At 37.2% G+C, this 18,263-nt stretch overlaps 1 protein-coding gene across 1 annotated transcript in view; it reads right to left on the bottom strand.

Annotated features, from left to right (window-relative positions):
- LOC105931903 (protein kinase C-binding protein NELL1) overlaps nucleotides 1-18,263 on the bottom strand; it is a 269,740-nt gene that overhangs the window by 158,291 nt on the left and 93,186 nt on the right. The window contains exon 11 of the mRNA XM_036135703.1: nucleotides 17,289-17,417. Coding sequence (XP_035991596.1) covers nucleotides 17,289-17,417 — 129 coding nt within the window. The remainder of the gene's footprint in view (nucleotides 1-17,288; nucleotides 17,418-18,263) is intronic.

Below are 18,263 nucleotides of genomic sequence, written 5' to 3'. Positions count from 1 at the left end.
TAAGGCTGTGAAGACTCTGTTGCAGTAATCAATTCGACTAAAGATAAAAACATGTTTTTTTTTTAACATCCTGCTGGGATATTAGTCCTTTAATCCTGGAGATGTTCTTCAGGAGATAAAGTCCCAACATTGTAATTGTCCTTATGTTTCTATAAATGATCATATCGCTACACCTAGATTTCGAGCCAACTCTTCACCTCTTGTCCTTTGGCCAAAAAAAAAAAAAATCACTTTTTTTTATTAAACTTAAGATAATTATGGCACATCCACACATTGATTTGTTCAATGCATTTACTCAACGCTTGAATGGGTTCATGGTCACCTAACTGATGACTTTTTAATGTAGAGCTGTGTATTCTGCATAGGGTTGCCAACTGTCCTGCTTTAGCTGGGACGTCCCATTTTTTTAGCCAAATGTAAGTGTCCCGGTTTTGACACTTATTCTTTAGAAAAGAAGCTGTTTTTAAGTCTATTTTTTTCAATAAGTTCTATAATAAGTTCTTTAAAACATAGGCCTGTAATAAGATAGATAGACAGACAGACAGACAGACAGACAGACAGACAGACAGACAGACAGACAGACAGACAGACAGACAGACAGACAGACAGACAGACAGACAGACAGATAGACAGACAGACAGATAGACAGATAGATAGATAGATAGATAGATAGATAGATAGATAGATAGATAGATAGATAGATAGATAGATAGATAGATAGATAGATAGATGCGCTGTGTTTCTCAATTAAAGCAGGTTGAAATTAACCTCCTGGGACGTCGTCATCTACCAGATTATTGGCATTGGTTGCTGCCATTCTAGTTTACTTACTATATCTGTAGTATGTAGTCTAGTCCTATGGAAAGCAGCTAAAATGAATAAAAAAACAACTAAAACATTGAATCAAGTTTTAGAAGTATGCCTGTTTTTTTACACCAGCGATTATCTCTAAAACATAATGTCAGTAGATTGTTGAGAGTCAGCTTTAATCTGTGATAAACTCAGGACATTTCAAACTGAATTCTTCAATCTCTTTAAATGTTTCAAAGCATTTTCTCTTCTGCTATCCAGGGTTAAGGCAAATACATATCAGAAAGTTGTGATTTTTATACATATCTACAAATCCAATGCTGAGAAAATAATGGCTGTTCAGGGAAGATAAAATCTTGAAAAGAGCACTACATGCCTTAAGAAGTTGAGAACCACATAGTCCCTTTGTTGCTCGTTTAAAATCGGACAAGTTATATGTCTAAAAACACATCAACCAGAAACTTTTTTTTGGACAGTAAAGGATTTTCTTGCTTTGAGGCTGACAGCAAATCTCATGAAATTTTAAAAAAATTCTGAATAATTGCGCAGGGAGAGCTATTATTCTTTGCAAGCTCACGTCTATCAACTGTTCAGTGCAAAAACATGTCAGAACAGCAAATATTAGACTTCCTTTAATCTTAATAATATATTTTACTAAAGGAAAATCCTGCCTTTTAAGGATTAGATATAAAATAACACCACAACGTGCTCAGTCTTCTGCTTAATAAAACAACATTGATATGATTATATTTATATTTCATATATGCTATTCATCTAAATAATAGGTGTATATTTATCGGTAGCAATGATATTAAGCCTAATTTAATTCCTGCATGCATAATTCTGAATGGAAAGCAACCATTTGTCCATCAATAAAGCAATTACCATTGACAAAACAATGAAAATGTTTTAATGAGTTTGCTGCACAATAACAAAGCTTATTTTTCACGTTATTTTAATCTCAATAAAAAACGCTTTAAATTCTTCTTTTCATGACGCATTTAATTGTCCAGACAAACACTTAAGCTGGTTATTTCCTCTTGTACCCTGCAGGATCTGCGGGAACACGGACACATCAGCCAAGATAAGCAGTTCCAGCGGCAGTAAGCGCGATGCCATTAGCACAGAAGTCACTGCAGATTATCAGTGAGTGGTAAAAGTGAGGAGCGGAGAGATAGAGCAGGAAGAATAAAAGAGACACAATATGTTGTGGCTCCGAGCGATGATTGACTGGAGATGTGGGATATCATAAAATGCCTCCTGAGCCTGTTAGCTAAGGTGACACATCAGAGACTCTGTTCCTGATCCTGAAGAGTTCCGCTCCTCAGAGCTAAATAAAAGCAAGCTGAACAAACAGAAAATGGTTTCATGTGCTGGACTCAAACTGCTCTAATCTATCCACCGGGGGAGGGGGGGACTCCAGACTTTTGGCAAAATCACACTGAAAAAGAATGACGGTTTTTAAGTTGGTGAATGCAATGAAAGAGAGCAGAACTAATTCTATCAATGCTCCAGCATTTTACGTGACCTTCACTTTAATGATATAAATACAGTGGTGTTAAAAAAAATGCCCCTTTTCTTCTGTTTTTGCTTTTTTTGTAATCTAGCAAATGTTAGTAATTGACAAAGATAAACAGAATAAAAAAAAAAAAAAAAAAAAAAAACACTTTTTAATTGATGATTTCATTGATTAAGGGAAAAAGCCGACCAAACCAGTCTGGCCCTGTGTGACACTTTGATTCATTACGATCAATGTTTGGATTTTAGTCTAGACTTTGAACAGGGCACTCCAAAACTTTTTTGTTTTTTAATAAGTCACTCAGAGGTGGCCTTTTTCCTGTGCTTTGGGTCAACTCTCTGCTGTTAACAAAAAAGTGTGATTGGGCTTAACATCCTGTAGTGATGGCTGGAGATTCTCCAGCAGGATCTTCTTGTAGACAGCAAAATTCACGAGTACATCGGTAACAAATGATCATTTATAGGAAGTCGCCAAGGTCTTGAAGAGGCAAAGCAGCACCAGACCGTCACACCACCGCCACCATTTTTAAGTGTCAGTATGATGTTCTGAATCTGAAATGCTGTGTTAGTTTTAGGACAGATCCAACTTGACATACACCTTCCAAAATGGTCAGTTTGCTTCCCATCAGTCCACAGAATATTGTAATAAATTACGTAATTTGATAACAACAACAGCAGTTAAGTAATTGATAGCACGATCGAGGATTTAGTAGGAATAAGTAGCATAATGGCGACAACCTGTTGCGACTTTTCTCTGCCAATGACACAATGAGGTGCGGAGCGGTTGCTGAGCAGTAGCTCCTCCAGTGAGTGCACGACAGGGTATGTACACAGAACTGCATGGCATGCATATAAGTGTTGACCATTCACATAGGAAATTTACCATAGACGTAGCCATTTGTGTCAAAGAAAATGAAGAAAAGTCCCCCGATGAAGCTCTGTTTCGTCCGCAGGATTGTGCACGAGCTTGAGTTTGGTCTGTGCCCGTCGAGGGTTTCTCATTGGGGGAAAAAATAGTTGGGGATGGTGCTTATAGTTCAAACTAAACTGTTCTCCTCAGTCACGGCTCAAATTTGTGCAGGATCAGGTTCCTTTGATGAATGAAATCATCCTTTGAAAACTACTTTTCGGATTAACTTGAGTTACGTTTATCCATTATCCCATCTTATGTACGTAATCTCCTCAACATCCACACTCCTTTGAGACACTCCGGTCGACAAGCAAGTTTCTCATCGATGTTCCGAGATCAAAGTTAAAACGCGGAGGTGATCGAGCATTCGCTGTTTCTGCTTCAACACTGTGGAATGCCCTAGCCCAACATGTCCACAACATGCAGAGCATAGAAACATTTAAACGTCTTAATCTCTTTACCCTGGCATTTGATAATTTCTAGAAATGTTAATTGTTATGTGTTACTCATCCATATCACAGATTTATTTCCTGATCACTTGTTAACTTTGGTCAGCTCTGATTGTTTGTAAGTGTGCTATATAAACACAATTGATAGTGACATTTGACAATATTAACATGTGTTAGTTGATCTGAAACATTTAGGTATGACAAAAAAGCAAACGCAGAAGAAATCTGCGAGGGGAAGCTTTTTTTACACCATTGTGTGAGGAAAAAATATGTGATTTAATCATTGTAGCAAGACGGGGCAACATAATTTTAAAGGGTTTAGGTTTGCTAAGTGAATTTATGCAGATGGTGGGGTAGTTGAGGCATACAAAACATTTGGCTAATTACAAAAGCTAGTTTATTTCAGCTTTTTCTGCCTAAATACAGTAAACACATTCACAAAAAACAGAGGTTTCAGTACAGAAAACAGAGGTTTCAGTAGAAAAACAAGTAATTATGCCGGCAATCAAAGCTGCCTCCCAAAATAATACCACCATCAGTGTTCCTTGCACTCCACTGCTGCTGTGAAAGGTGAATGCTTCAAGAAACCAATGACATCTGTTTTTGGAAGCATAAAGTCAGTCTACTTAAATTTAATTGAGATTAAAGGACAAATATGAACTTGGTTAGGAGTTATAATACAGGCTGTTCATATGCATTTTGCATGAAATTAGGCATAAAGACGTTATAGGCATTCTGAGAAAAATCCATCCCTGACCCATCAGTACAGTAGGTTTGTCCCAATTTTTTAGCGTAGAAGGATATACAATGGCCTTTGCGCCACTGCAAGGAATGAATTAGTTACTTTCAGCAATGAGCACTGTCTGGCTTTCTTTCACAATACTTATTGGGATATAAATTCAAGCTTCATACGCAGTCTATGAGGACTCATAACTGGTAAAATAATATAATTAGTAACCTAATTAATTACAAAATAGGTTGGTGTTCCTTTCCAAGGTAAACCACTCCAAACATTCTGCCTGCTGAGATGAATTAATCTTCAAACATAACATCTCAGTTGCATGAATAGCATGAAATCGAGATTATTATCAAGTAATTTCTGTATCATTTATGCAAATATTATTGCACTGCTGTCTATGTGTGGCATATACAAGGATTCTCAACAGTGTACATAACCATGATCATATGCCAGGTTTTTGTGATGTAAATTGAATGGTAAATGTTGCTTACATGTCCACACTCTGAACTAAAATGTACTATATAAGTACTAATTTCAGTTTCAGCATTCAGTCTATTTGAGTTTACACCTGCCTTTATTGACAGAGAATCTGATTAACCTGTAATAAAGTTCAGTTCCTCCAGTAGTACTTTACTGACATATTGATTATTTTTGTCCTTTCTTTATACTCATAGTTTGCAGGTAAGATGCAAAAGGATGAAAAAGGATCTAACTGTATAAATCTCTAAATTTAGTCTGTCAGGAGAGGGGTACGGAAATATCAATATGTGATACAGTGAAGGCAGTTATCAGTAATTGGAGAAAAATATAAGCAACAGTGTTACAGGGACATTTGAACAAATGTAATGGAAAATATAGGACTTCCTCCCTGGCAAGCTCTGGGTGTGTTCATGCGACAATATTCTCCCATGTTTGCTTATGCACTACGTCTGGACTGAGGGGTATGGTTTTGAGTAAGAATCCTTTCTATCAAAGTAAAAAGCCAGACCTGACTAAAACCTCCCAAAAACCTTACCGAAGAATGTTAGAGTCTGATTAAACCAAACTTAAACTTTTGAGCCATAATTATATAAGGTATGTTCAACCCACGCATAAAAACTGCATGCAACCAAAATAACAACACCATACCCAGATTGAAAGGTGCCGTGATGGCAGCATGCTATGAAGGATTTTCTTTTTCAATTGCAACTAGGGGTTTTGTAAAAATGGATGATGTGAGTAGTCCCATCTATTGTCTTCTGCTTATCCAAGATCCGGACGCAGGGGCAACAGGTTTAGTAGAGAACAGGATCTATATTCCCGCCAGCCATTTCTGATCTTCCCCGGGGTCTATTCCCAGTGGGACATGCCGGAAAACACCCAAAGGGAGGTGCCTAGGGAGCATCATGATTAGGTGACCAAACTACCTCAACTGGCTCCTTTCAATGTGAAGAAGCAGCGGCTCTACTTTGAGCTCCCCCTAGATAACAGAACTCCTCAACCTATCTCTAAGGATGAGCCCAGAACACTGCTTGTAAATAGTAAAGGGTATATGGCTTACACTTGTAAAGCGCTTTAGAATCAGAATATTTTACTTGTCACGACATGTTACTGAGACGAAATTTCTCTTTGGCTACTCCGATACCCTTTACTGAGGAGGGATATGTGGGCTGACAAAACAAGCTGACATCTCTGTTGATGAACTTCTTTGGAGAATTTGCATATTCAGCAATATCATCATGAAATGGTTTATACAGTGGTGTCACGGCACCTTTAAGGCCGTCCTAAATTCAATTAATTTCTTTGCCTAAAATCTTCAGTTGTCTGCCAGAAAGCTGAAAGTAAAGATGGAATTTATTTTTCAACATCACAGCGAGTCCAATCATACAACCATATCACCAGAAGAATGACTTCAACATAAGTAGATTGAAGTTGTGGAATGGCCGAGCGAGTAAATCTGATAGAAAATCTGCGGGGTCACCTGCAGAATCCTGTGTGCTCAAGACCGCCTTGCAAACAAATACATTAAGAGAACTCTCCCAAGGTAGACTGGAGCATTTATTGTCAAGTAGAGCTGTGGAATAAATACTGAAATATTGCTAGGCAATACAAACATTTCAATAATTTATCAAGAAACAGAAAAGGTCAATAATAACAAAAAGAAGATTTATATATTCAGTAAGACAGATAACGTGTGTAACCTAAGGGGGAGTGCATACTGTCAGTTATTTAAGCAGTTTGACAAAATGGAAAAGAGATTGCAAACAATAGTGTGCACTTGATTTGCATTATTTATATGTGCACTTTTGAACAGAACTGCGAGTGAGATGTTTAAAACAAGAAATTAGAAGTTGAAAAAGTGTCATTAATCCATTAGGTTTCGTAACTGTTAACGTAATTCAGTTTTAAGTTTATGTCAGTTTATGAAAATAATTGTAATAAGTTACAATGTTTTATTAATGACTATTTATGTTTATATTTAAAGGTTATAGCTAAGCTAACCCCACACCAAAACTGGCATTTGTCGATGTGGCGACTGGATCTTTTTCCATCAACACAATTCATTTTTCAAAAACAATAAATTCACCAGAGTGGTGCAGAATGAAAGTATTAATTTACTGAATAACTAATGAATGCGACAGACTGTGGATCTGTCCAGGGTGTACCCTACCTCTCGCCCGGTGAATGCTGGAGATAGGCACCAGCAACCCTGCGACGCCATGAGGGATAAAGCGGGTCAGAAAATGGATGGATGGATAGTATATAAATGATTGTTTAATACATTTTGACAGATCCAAAATATGTAAATATTTACACCAAAGTCTTCTGCACCAAGAGGAATATTAGGTTGAAGTCCCGTGAGACGGAGCTCAGTTGTTACCAGTTCGTAGTAGCTTTGTGGCTTCTTTTCTGCAATACATTTCTCACATTGAAGTGTACCAAAAACGAAGCAAAACGAGGGTGAACATCGGTCAAGCTTTTGTGCGCTGCTGCCAAATTAAGGAAGCAAAACGGCTCAGAAGCCACGTGGAGCTTGCCACTTTCCATCTGGACAGGTAGGTTAAATGTTAAGCATTTAGGTGGCAATAAAAGCGAACGAGTGCACCACCTACTGGCCGAGAGGCGTTAAACGTATAGCTATGTCCTTTAAGCACACCTTATATCTTAATACTTAGCTTAATTTCAAACCATATCAAAACCGTTCAATACAGAAAAATGTATTTAGCTCTATGCTTAAAGTGGATCAAAAGATGCAGTATAATATGTGCAACTTTACACAGCCAGGTTACTGTATCTACATTAATGTTTCTTCCTTCTAAGAGAAAACCTGCCATTTGAACCAGTTATGTACATGTTTGAGAGCCACTTAAATGCAGCTTAAGTTATGTTGCTCAACTTAGCTGGAGACCAACATTTGTATGTGACAGAAAAAGATGCACTGAAAGGCATTGCTGGACCTTATATAACTATATCCACGTACCTTTCCATGTGATATTTAGAAACAGAACAGACATGTTGGTGAGTATCAGAGGAGAAAAATAACAGTTTGTTATTCCAGCTGCATTCAGGATGACTGCAATGAAACGCCGCAGTAGATGAACAGTACCATACAAATAAAAGCACAGAGCCATAACATTTTAAAAACAACACCGAAAAGACTTAAATCCAGTGAAATATCCAACATTTTCATGACAACCACAGTGAAACCCAACCTTCCGGTAAGCAGTGTCCACTGAGCACCACGTTTTTACTGAGATCAATAAAGTAGCTACTGTGTCTCATCTTAATGAAGTTTATTTTAAAAACAAAAGATTTAAATGTAGGCGGTTACAGTTACATATATCTTTGTCTCTTTAAGCTCTTCCGGTAGGCCTGAGATTAAACACATAATCGATGCATAAATTCTTATTTGATCCCATTTCCAATAATGCGATAATGCTGTTGGGACAGACAATTTTTACTAGTTTAATGTATACCACTTTTCAAGTCTCTTTTTACTCAGCTGACACTTTGAAAGTCTTGTGGAACATTAATGTCAGCCCTTTTCTGAAAGCACATAATTCAGATGGGTCTCATCTTGCACAACAGCATCAATTCCAAGGCTTTAAACATTCAAAGTAAGATATAATACAGGAGGATTGAGAAACAGCTCAGGGAAAAAAAATATGGTAAAGAATTATTCTTTACATTCTTTTACATTTGTGATATTTCTGCTACAAAACTAATCTTTCCTTCTCTGCAAATCTACACTAAGTGAAATCTAATTAACTTTAATCAAAATAAATAGCTGAACCAAAACACACATCAGCCTAAACGGTGGTAAATCTGCCTTTATTTGTAGAGGAAGAATAGGCCTGAGATGAGTTAATACTGACAATAACGCACACACAGTGACCCCGGACGGTTCTTAACAGCAGGAGAACTCTCCAAAGCCACCTTTGGAGATGATTTTAAGATAAACGATCTCCAAATCTGCATATGAGAGCATCCTTGACTCAATTTAAGCATCTTCATAGCCGCTCTGACATTTTCTTATTGTTTCCAACAACAAACAATTCCAGTTTGCGCTGCAGTCATACTGCATGAAAGACCGTGGCAAAGCACAGGAGGGGTGCGTGAGAGGCTGTAAAACACCTTCCTGCAGAGTGGAAGATCATTTGGGTTTACTCAAGACAAAAAGACTGAAGCTGAAGATATATCAAGGGGAAAAAAAGATATTCAATGCCTTGGTGAAGTTTGATTCAGCAACACCTCCATACTGGGATATCACCCACCATGAACAACACACAGCAGCCTCTAGAGTGAAAAGAGGCCATGTGGGAGCGGGTTACTACTGACTTAGGAAATGGGGAATCATGCTTGTTTGTCTTTTGCTGATGCAACATTCTCCATAACAGCAGGACTATATCGGTCTTATTTCAGTGCTTCATTGCTGAGCAATAACTCTCTACTCAGTGTGTCAACAGCACAATCCATTTTTTTTTCTCCTTTGGACGATTAACAAGCTGACAGCAAAACAACAACAACAGCACTATTATAATGTCTCTGCAGAGACGTTTGGGAAGAAACAGTAGATCTGCTGGGAGTCTAAGAATAATACTGACAGCATAAACAAGAGATGATGAAGATAATAAGCCTGAGTGAACACAAAGCAGGAGGCTTTTCACCAATGACAGATTGGGATCCCCGCCAGATTCCCAAATTCATCCCATATTTGATTACAAGCTATAATGCATTCTGATATGATACATACGGAGAGCTTAAAACAATACAACGAAGTCTTAACAATTAAGAACACAAAATCAAACAAATCCAAACACAAGGGAGGGTAAACACTTTTATACCTCGTGGGCAAATGTGGTTCAATGGGTATAGTAGACGTCTCGCAATCTAAAGGTCTGCAGTTTGAGTCCAGCTTCCTCCTGTTACATGATGAGCCCCTGGGCAAGGCACTTAATCCCAAACTGCATACTGATCGATGTATGAATGTTTGAATGAATGTGGCTATAGTGTGAAGTGCTTTGAGTGGTCAGTATGACTAGAAAAGTGCCTTAGAAATTCCGTACGTCTATACCTAAAGAATTTAAACAAAATTTGGAATAAACAGGAATTATATTCAGTGGATTAATGGAAAAGTTAGAACCCTTCTAAGACACTGTTCTTGACATTGTTTACATGTCAAGTAAAGAGGAGTTCCAAAAAATATTTTTGAAGGGGACATTTGCAAAATCCACTTTTTTAGGCCTTAAGTAGATTGTGTTGTGTACTTGGAGTCTCTAGGAACATATGTATATTATATATATATATATATATATATATATATATATATATATATATATATATATATATATATGTGTGTGTGTGTGTGTGTGTGTGTGTGTGTGTGTATGTATATGTATGAAGTGTCTCCTTTAGATTTAATGATACCGCATCAAAACAAGTTGCTCTCAGATATACCTCCTAACGGGAAAATATGGGCTAAATGAACAAGTAATTCACACCAAAGCATTGCAGTTCCACTTTATATAGACCACACTTGATTTTAATGTGAAAAGATTTTACATGAAAAGATTTGCAGAGAGGAATGCAGAAACAAGGATTTCTTATTGCATGAGTCTTGTTAAAACCATGTCAAGGGAATAAAAACAATATATCAATGCATCAAGCTATGGACATGGACGACTAGCTCGATTAAAATTTTTTTTAGAGACATTATTATCTTAGAGAAGCCGGATATCAGAATTATGTAAATGTGTTCAACCGGTCAGCCTCTGAATCAAAAGGAAAAAAAATGACTTTGACAAGAGCCTAAGCATACCAGGGCATTTACAACTCAAAGAATATACTTTAAAACTCAACAAACATGAAGGCCTATATTACAGAGTTCCATAGCTTTGGAGCTGTCTTTGAATATAATGTCACCACTAAAAAAACATTCGCTAATATGGCTATTCTCACACAATACAAATCCAAAGAGGCCAAAGATCCCTCTACCTTGTGATGAATGGAGAATTGTTGCCACAGAATCGTATGTCACTGTAATTGCATAATTTCTGATGTTTGGCAGCTAGGATATTTAAAGCAGTAAAGAAGGTTTACTGATGTTTATCAGTCTATGCCTGTGCAAATTCTCAGTTATCCAGGTCATCACAACAACAAACAGCAAAACGTATTTAGACTGATAAACGGCAAAAAGGCTTAAATCTGAGGCAACCGGACTTTGACAAAGATTCCTGGACAGGCATCTAAATCTTTTTTAGATAAAAAAGAAAAAAAAAAAACTGAGCAAAAGTCCGGTTGCCTCCCATTTAAGCCTTTTGCCATTTATCAGTCTAAATAAGTTTGAGATAAGATTGTAGCAGAGAAACAGCAGCTCACTTATTATTTCACTTTTGCCTTCAAGGCTCCAGCACCACATTTCTTTACCTGTGATACTGTGGCATATGCAATTACATCACCAGCTAGGAAAAACTGACATAGTTAGCAAACACCTGAAAAACCACAGAGGAACTTGTGCAAGTGGTCCAAAAATATCACAGCAATGACCCAGTAATAAATTACGTAGTCTCGTGCTATGACATGCAGACACTCAGTCTGCAATGAAGTCACATCCCTTACTTACAAGATGAAAGCTAGAGTTTGATCTAAGTTCTTATAACCTTGGTTAGTAATTATTTGACCTCTTTGAGGCACTCAAAGCTGTGTATAGAAAGCTTCACCTAGTGGTGTAAAACTGCTTATTGCTTCTTTAAACACCCATACACCGAACTGACACTGTTGAATACTAAATTTACACGCTACCCTCCAATACATCTAAACTAACAATACGAGAACAGAAAACAAATTATCTATGACAACAGAACTACAACATTTTATCAAAATTGAATTGCTATTTTTTAGAGGTAACATGACTTGATTTTTCACAAATGGTTCTTTATTCTTTCACATTTAGACCCATGTTTTATTTGTGTTAGACACAGTGTGAAAGCTTAAAGCTTATAGTTTGTCATTAGATAAATCTCCAAATTGGGCATTATTATACAGCTTCACAAGCAGGGCTCTAACCAAGCATTGAAATGTGTTGCAGAACTGGAGGGAACCGTTAATAAGGTGTGAATGAAATGCAGTAGTTACATGTACAACACACCAACAAAAGGTACAGAGGTAAAGAGAAACTCCCTACCACAGGGATATGTTAGTCACAGAGAACAGAAATGGAAAAATCTATTCAATTACCAAAGTTTTTTGATAAAGAAATTAAGTATTCCCAGCATGCATTGGTAAAATGTATTTGCAAACCATTATAGCAGATGATCAAAGTATGTTCAACCGGATAAAAACAAAAAACAAAAACACAGTTGCAGTTGCCATAAAAATCATATCTACTAAGAAATAGTAAATCTACAAATGGAGCTCAACTTATTTCAGCTGTTTTGTTTGCTCCCCCTTTAAGATGTTTCCTCTACAATAATATTTGCAGACTCCATCAGGCATAAATTCCCCATGCATATGCTTTTAAGTGGTGACAGAACCTAAGGTATGAACAGTGTTTGTAAATTGAGACAGTATATTATTCTTTATTTAGCAGACTTTGCATGAGTTCAGGTCAGGGTTTGATGATATGCAAGGACATAGTCAAAAATTATGCAGATGTTAAATAGTCAAAGTGATATTAATTTCATTCAAGATTTTCCAAAGCAATGGTTTGGGAAAATTTAGATCCAGCACATATTCCTAGAAATCAAGAAAGACAAAGGCATCAATGCATCTTTTGTGGAATAAATACACGTGCTCTCCTCGGCTGCTGGCCGTTGAAAAATAGATCTGCATTCGTATGTGACTGTTTGTATTTACATGGCTGTGTATATTCTGCCTATGCAGGCCCATTTCTGCTTTCTCAGAGATTAGGCAGATGGCTTTGAATATTAACACTAACCAAATTCTCTGGTGGGTTGCAGAAATAAATTTGTCGTTATATATTTGAACCAGCAGACGGGTTCAAATTGTAGCAACCAACATGCTCGGGGAAAGCTTGCTTTTTATTCAAAGAAAAGCTCTGATCTTCTCAGATAGAAAAAACAAACTGTCAGAGTTATACCTCTATCACAACATCGCATACTGGCTTTACATTTCAATGGCATTTTATGATTTTTGCAACAACTGTATATGGCTATATACAAACAGTTACTGATAACATTCCCAAGATAGAAAATTAAGTGGAGTTAAAACTGACGATTTTATTTGAGCTTATTTGAGTTATTGCAGAAAATGATTGTAGATTTAGTTCAGCTTAGGTTTAAATATGAAGAGAAATGCATACAACGTTTGCTGTTAGGACACATCCAAATGCAATACTCTAAAAATTAGACAAAATGTGCATATAAAATAATGAGATATAAAATCTGCATTCAGTCCCTCAAAGGACAAACATACAAACAAATAACATTGCATCGAGTCAAATAACATGCATGTCATTTGACCTCACCACGGGCGCGGGTGGTGAGGTCAGCGGAAAGTGTTACTGGATCACAGCCGGATCTCTGATGGGCATTTACACCAGCAGACCTCAAAAGGAAGCCAGAGCTGACCCCGGACACAATTTTTCATCTTCCAACTCAGCTCGGAACATTAAAAACCAAATCCAACAGATTTAAAAAAAAAAAAAATAATGTTTTTATCCCAGAGCGATCAAAATCAATCACTCCTATCAGCTGAAGAAAACCTTCTGTACAGAATGTATTACATATCCTGGTGGTTGCTAACCCTTGTTTTGTGTAATACTTAGTTTTATGATATATATATATATATATATATATATATATATATATATATATATATATATATATATAATACACATGTGTGTGATATTCTCAGCCAAAGAGGAGCAGCCAGGTTTTTTTTTTACTTTTTTTGTGAAACAATGAAAATCTGAGCAATGACAGAAAACCAAAGCAACCACAGATAATGCATGTACACAAAAACAAAGACAAAAAAATGGTACCATGAGGCGACAAAGCAATTATCACACTGGGACTGGGGTTTCTTAACACCCTTCCAAAGCAGCTTTCTGTGTACAATTAAATAAATGTCATAAGAAGCATACCAAACATGACACGAGGATGTGATGGTCATATTTAATATTAGTAAGAGCAGAGCTGGTCCTCCTCTTTATAATATACAAGAGCAATTAATTTGACCTGAACAAGAATTCAGCAGATATCAGTGACACCCCATCAGCCTAGAGTTTTTTTAATTCAAAAGCAGACATTATTACTCCACCATTAAGCAGTCAAAGACTTTATCACTGTTATTACACATTTATCCTAAACCAGTTTGACTGTAAATGATCAACATTCAAAGTAGCAAATCCAGTTACAATAAACATTTGAGCTGGCTTCAGGGCTCCAACCCCCAAACATGGACATAACTGATGTAGCCAAAAAGCCATGGCTTCAAGATTTTAAACTCTTGATCAGGCAATCAGAGTTTCCCAGCTCTCATGTCTGGCATGGGACTGATTTGGACTGGAGTCCCGCTCTAGGTTAATGTCTGATGCAACTCAAAGATGTGAAGGCAGGCTATAAGGCTCATGGCTACCAGACGCATAGAAGGCTCAGCGGATTCAAATTGTTGTGGCTGTGATCCAAAGACAATTGCACCAAGCACTGAGCAAATCCTTCAATCCACAGACTCATGCTCTAAAGCTTCTTAATCAAATAAAGCCATTGGCTTCATCACAAGTAATCTGAGCCTGCAGCATCCATAGACTGGGGATTTTACTCAGCCAACAATCCCCACACCAGAATGATCACGGACTTTCTTCCACCAAAGAAACAGCGAGCATTACAAAATCTAGCTTCTTTTTTTTTTTAAATTGATTTTATGGTTTCAAAACAGAAACTTAAGCATACTAGAGCTAAGTGCAATTTATCCAACTTGAGCATAAGTGTCAAACCTTATAAAACCATGCTTGTGAACAGGAAACATACCTGGATAGACTCTGAAAGAGTTGACAGGCATCCCGCTAAGCCTACACGGACCCAACTGAAGGTACGTGTTTTATGGCAAACACATTTTAATATCAGGCACACATAACAAGAGCAAAGAAGTGACATTTTCAAAAGATTTCATGAATACAGGAAGAAAGAAATACTATGCAAACCAACCTGCCATGCTGTTAAAAGAAAATTTCCTTGAAAACTTAACTTGTTGGGTCACCTTTGTCAGCAACAACTGCCATCAAGCAGAACTGGCAGAAATACATTTTACCCACTCTCCTTTCCAGAAATGTTTTAATTAAGCCACAGTGGATGGTTTCTGAGCATGAATTGCCCGTTTACGTTCAAGCTGTAAAACCTCAAATAGATCTAATGCCAGAATTTGACCAGGCCACTCCCAAACCTTCATTTTTACTTTTATGAGCTAGTTGAGGCGGATTTGCCGCTATGTTTCACTGTCCTGCTTTGTTACCCAAGTCCACTGGAGCTGAAGATCACAAACTGATGGCAAGACAGTCTTTTCAGGATTTATTGGTACATAATAGGAGCCATCAAGTTGGCGGGATGCTGAAGTAGCACAGCAGCCCCAAACCGTCACATTATTATCACCTCCATCTTAGACTGTAGGTGTGCCTCTCTCTTTCTGCAATTCTGTGATAGTTTAACAAGAGTTTGGATGCACAGCACAAAGTAAAGTTTTCCACTTTTATCTCGTAAGGCAACATAATATTAACCTAAGAGACTTGGGGGTATTGAAAGGATTTTCTTTCACTGCAAAAAGGGAACTAAAGGTAAGTGAAATATTCTTGAAACAATTGTATTTGTCCTTGATTTGAGCAGGTAAATAAGATTATCTGCCAATGGAATGAGCATGATCACCCCTAAAATAAGATAATGAGATATACTGCACTTGAATTAAGATGATGGAGATGAGTTGTTCCTATTTTAATTGCAAAAATCTTATTCCATTGGCAGATTATCTTATTTGCCTGCTCAAATCAAAGACAAATACACTCAGTTCAAGAAAAAAATGACCAGAAAAGTGCTGAAACTTTTGATATAGGTCTTCAACGGTGATTTTCACCTTGAGACAGATCTTTTTTTTTACCCTGTCTTGTTCTCATTATTAATCATAGTATCTTATTATTTCATCATAAATATTGACCTTAACTAGTGAGGTCTGCAGTAACTTAGGCATTGCTCTGAGTTCTTTTGTGACCGCTTGAGGAATCCTCAGTGTGCTCTTGGACTAATTTTAGTAGGCAGGCCACTCCTGGGAAAGTTGGCCACTGTTCAGTATCCTCTCCATTTGCGGTTATTAACAGTTTCTGTGATTCACTGGAGTTTCAAAGCCTTAGATATGGCTTCGGAACCACTTTAAAACTGATGGGTGGTAAAATATGGTGTATCTCATCAGTTCTTGAATTTATTTTGAGCCAGGCAGGATGTACACATGCTACCTATATGTTGTCAGACAGATTTATTAAAGTGATTTCTTGTTTTTACAGGTCTGGCACTAGTCAGGCCTAGATGTTGCTTGTAAGACTTAAACAAAATCAATTAATTAGTGATTTGTTTATGATTTAAAGGATTTAAAGAGGGCAATTACGTTTTCGCACAATGCCAGGTTGGTTTGGATCTCTTTCTCCTTTTGATACATGAGATAATGCTTGAAAAGTTTCATTGTCAGCTTACTCAGTCTATATTTGTCAGGTATTAACCTTTGTTTGATGATCTGAAACATTTAGGCTAGGCAAAGAATTATCTGAGATGAAGTAAAAAGCTTTTTAACTGTGCTGTAATTTCGACTGGTGCACTTGGACAAAGGCTGCAGTTAAATAATTGTGCTGCCTGAAAACAAACCACAAGTAGTCTGAAAAGTTTTACAGACAGCTCGCTGAAGGCAACCGAAGATGGATCACTAACTATCTACAGAAAAATAGTCAGCTTGCAAAACCATGGCAGTTAGGACCCATAAAACAGCAACAAATTAAAACATACACACGGCTGGCTTGTTATTTCAACAAATTACAGTCAAATCAGAAATATGTGTATGCACAAGTAATGGCGGATGCATGAATTAAGGTCCTTTGAACTGAATCCCTTTCAACTCTTACAATTGTTATAGTTTCACAGAACAGGAAGCTCTATCCAGGGGAATTTATGTCACCATTAGCTTAATAATTAAGGTTTTTCACAGCAATCCATGTTCTTTTAAGACCGGTCACCATAATTGTGCAAAACCCCTACTTCAACTCCGAGCTTCCATGAAACGGCTCTTAAAAGCGAACAATGAATTAAACGCTTTCACCCACTGCTACCCATACAGCCTTTTTTTTACAACCAGACCTGCACAACCTGAGCCGAGTGAAATAAAGTCATACCTTCACAATAAGTAGAATCCCCATGGATGGAGGCATAGCCGCTCTTGCATTCACACTCTGCTTTAGTATTCCGGTTTTTACACTCAGAGTTTTCTCCACAAATGAGTCCCTCTGCGCAGAAGTCATAACCTGAAAGAGAGAAGCAAAGGGAATGATATAATTTGCTCACTCAAGGCAATGAAAAGTTTTGTATAGACAGGCACACCAAATGCAGCTCTTTGGGAAAGAGATGAATACTTTTTTTTTTTCAATCATGAATGACAGCAAGCCTTGTGTGCATGTCTATATAAAAGTGATGCGGTTTTAAAAGTTTTTCCTTCAGTGGAAACAGTCACAAACATCAATGATAAAAGACACAAATGCACAAATTGCAGCTCGTGTAAGAACAGGTTGAGCATCCTAAAAGGTGAAAATATTGCTTGGATGCTGCTATTTTGCTTCTGTCAATTTGCTACCCGGTTGTTTTGTCTTGGTCTTTCTGAACAGGCACATATTTAATTTAAAAAAACTGGCAAGGCAGCCAATATACCACTGATGGAGTGAAGCTACTATGAAGTCGGGCTCCCTGTCTGCTAATACTACCCATTGTGTTTACATCCAGGAGCAAACTGTGTGCAGAAATGAAATCTCAAATCTCCACCTCAATCAGCCATAACATCATGCCTGCAGTTAGGTAAGCTGAAGAACACTGCAAATTGTGTTACAACACAATGTTCAGCTGAGAAAACTCCTCTGGTTCCAGGTAAAGGCTTCTGCAATTATGTAATAAACTAAGTATGATTATACTGGATAATAGGTTTCAATTGCCCTGCATGTAACTTGATCTGAATCTAAAGCATTTGGTTGTATTTACCTGTAACAGGTTTATTTAAATTTAATTGGATTTAGACTTAGATTGGATCTGAAATGTAAAATAGCTTAAGATGAGACTTGTGAATTGAACTGTAGATACATGGAGATAATTTGAACAGGCAT

The sequence above is a fragment of the Fundulus heteroclitus genome, chromosome 4 (assembly GCF_011125445.2).
Source record: "Fundulus heteroclitus isolate FHET01 chromosome 4, MU-UCD_Fhet_4.1, whole genome shotgun sequence".
In the NCBI taxonomy this organism is placed as follows: Eukaryota; Metazoa; Chordata; class Actinopteri; order Cyprinodontiformes; family Fundulidae; genus Fundulus; species Fundulus heteroclitus.
The sequence above is the reverse complement of the archived record's forward strand: the minus strand, read 5'-3'. Positions and strand labels throughout refer to the sequence as shown.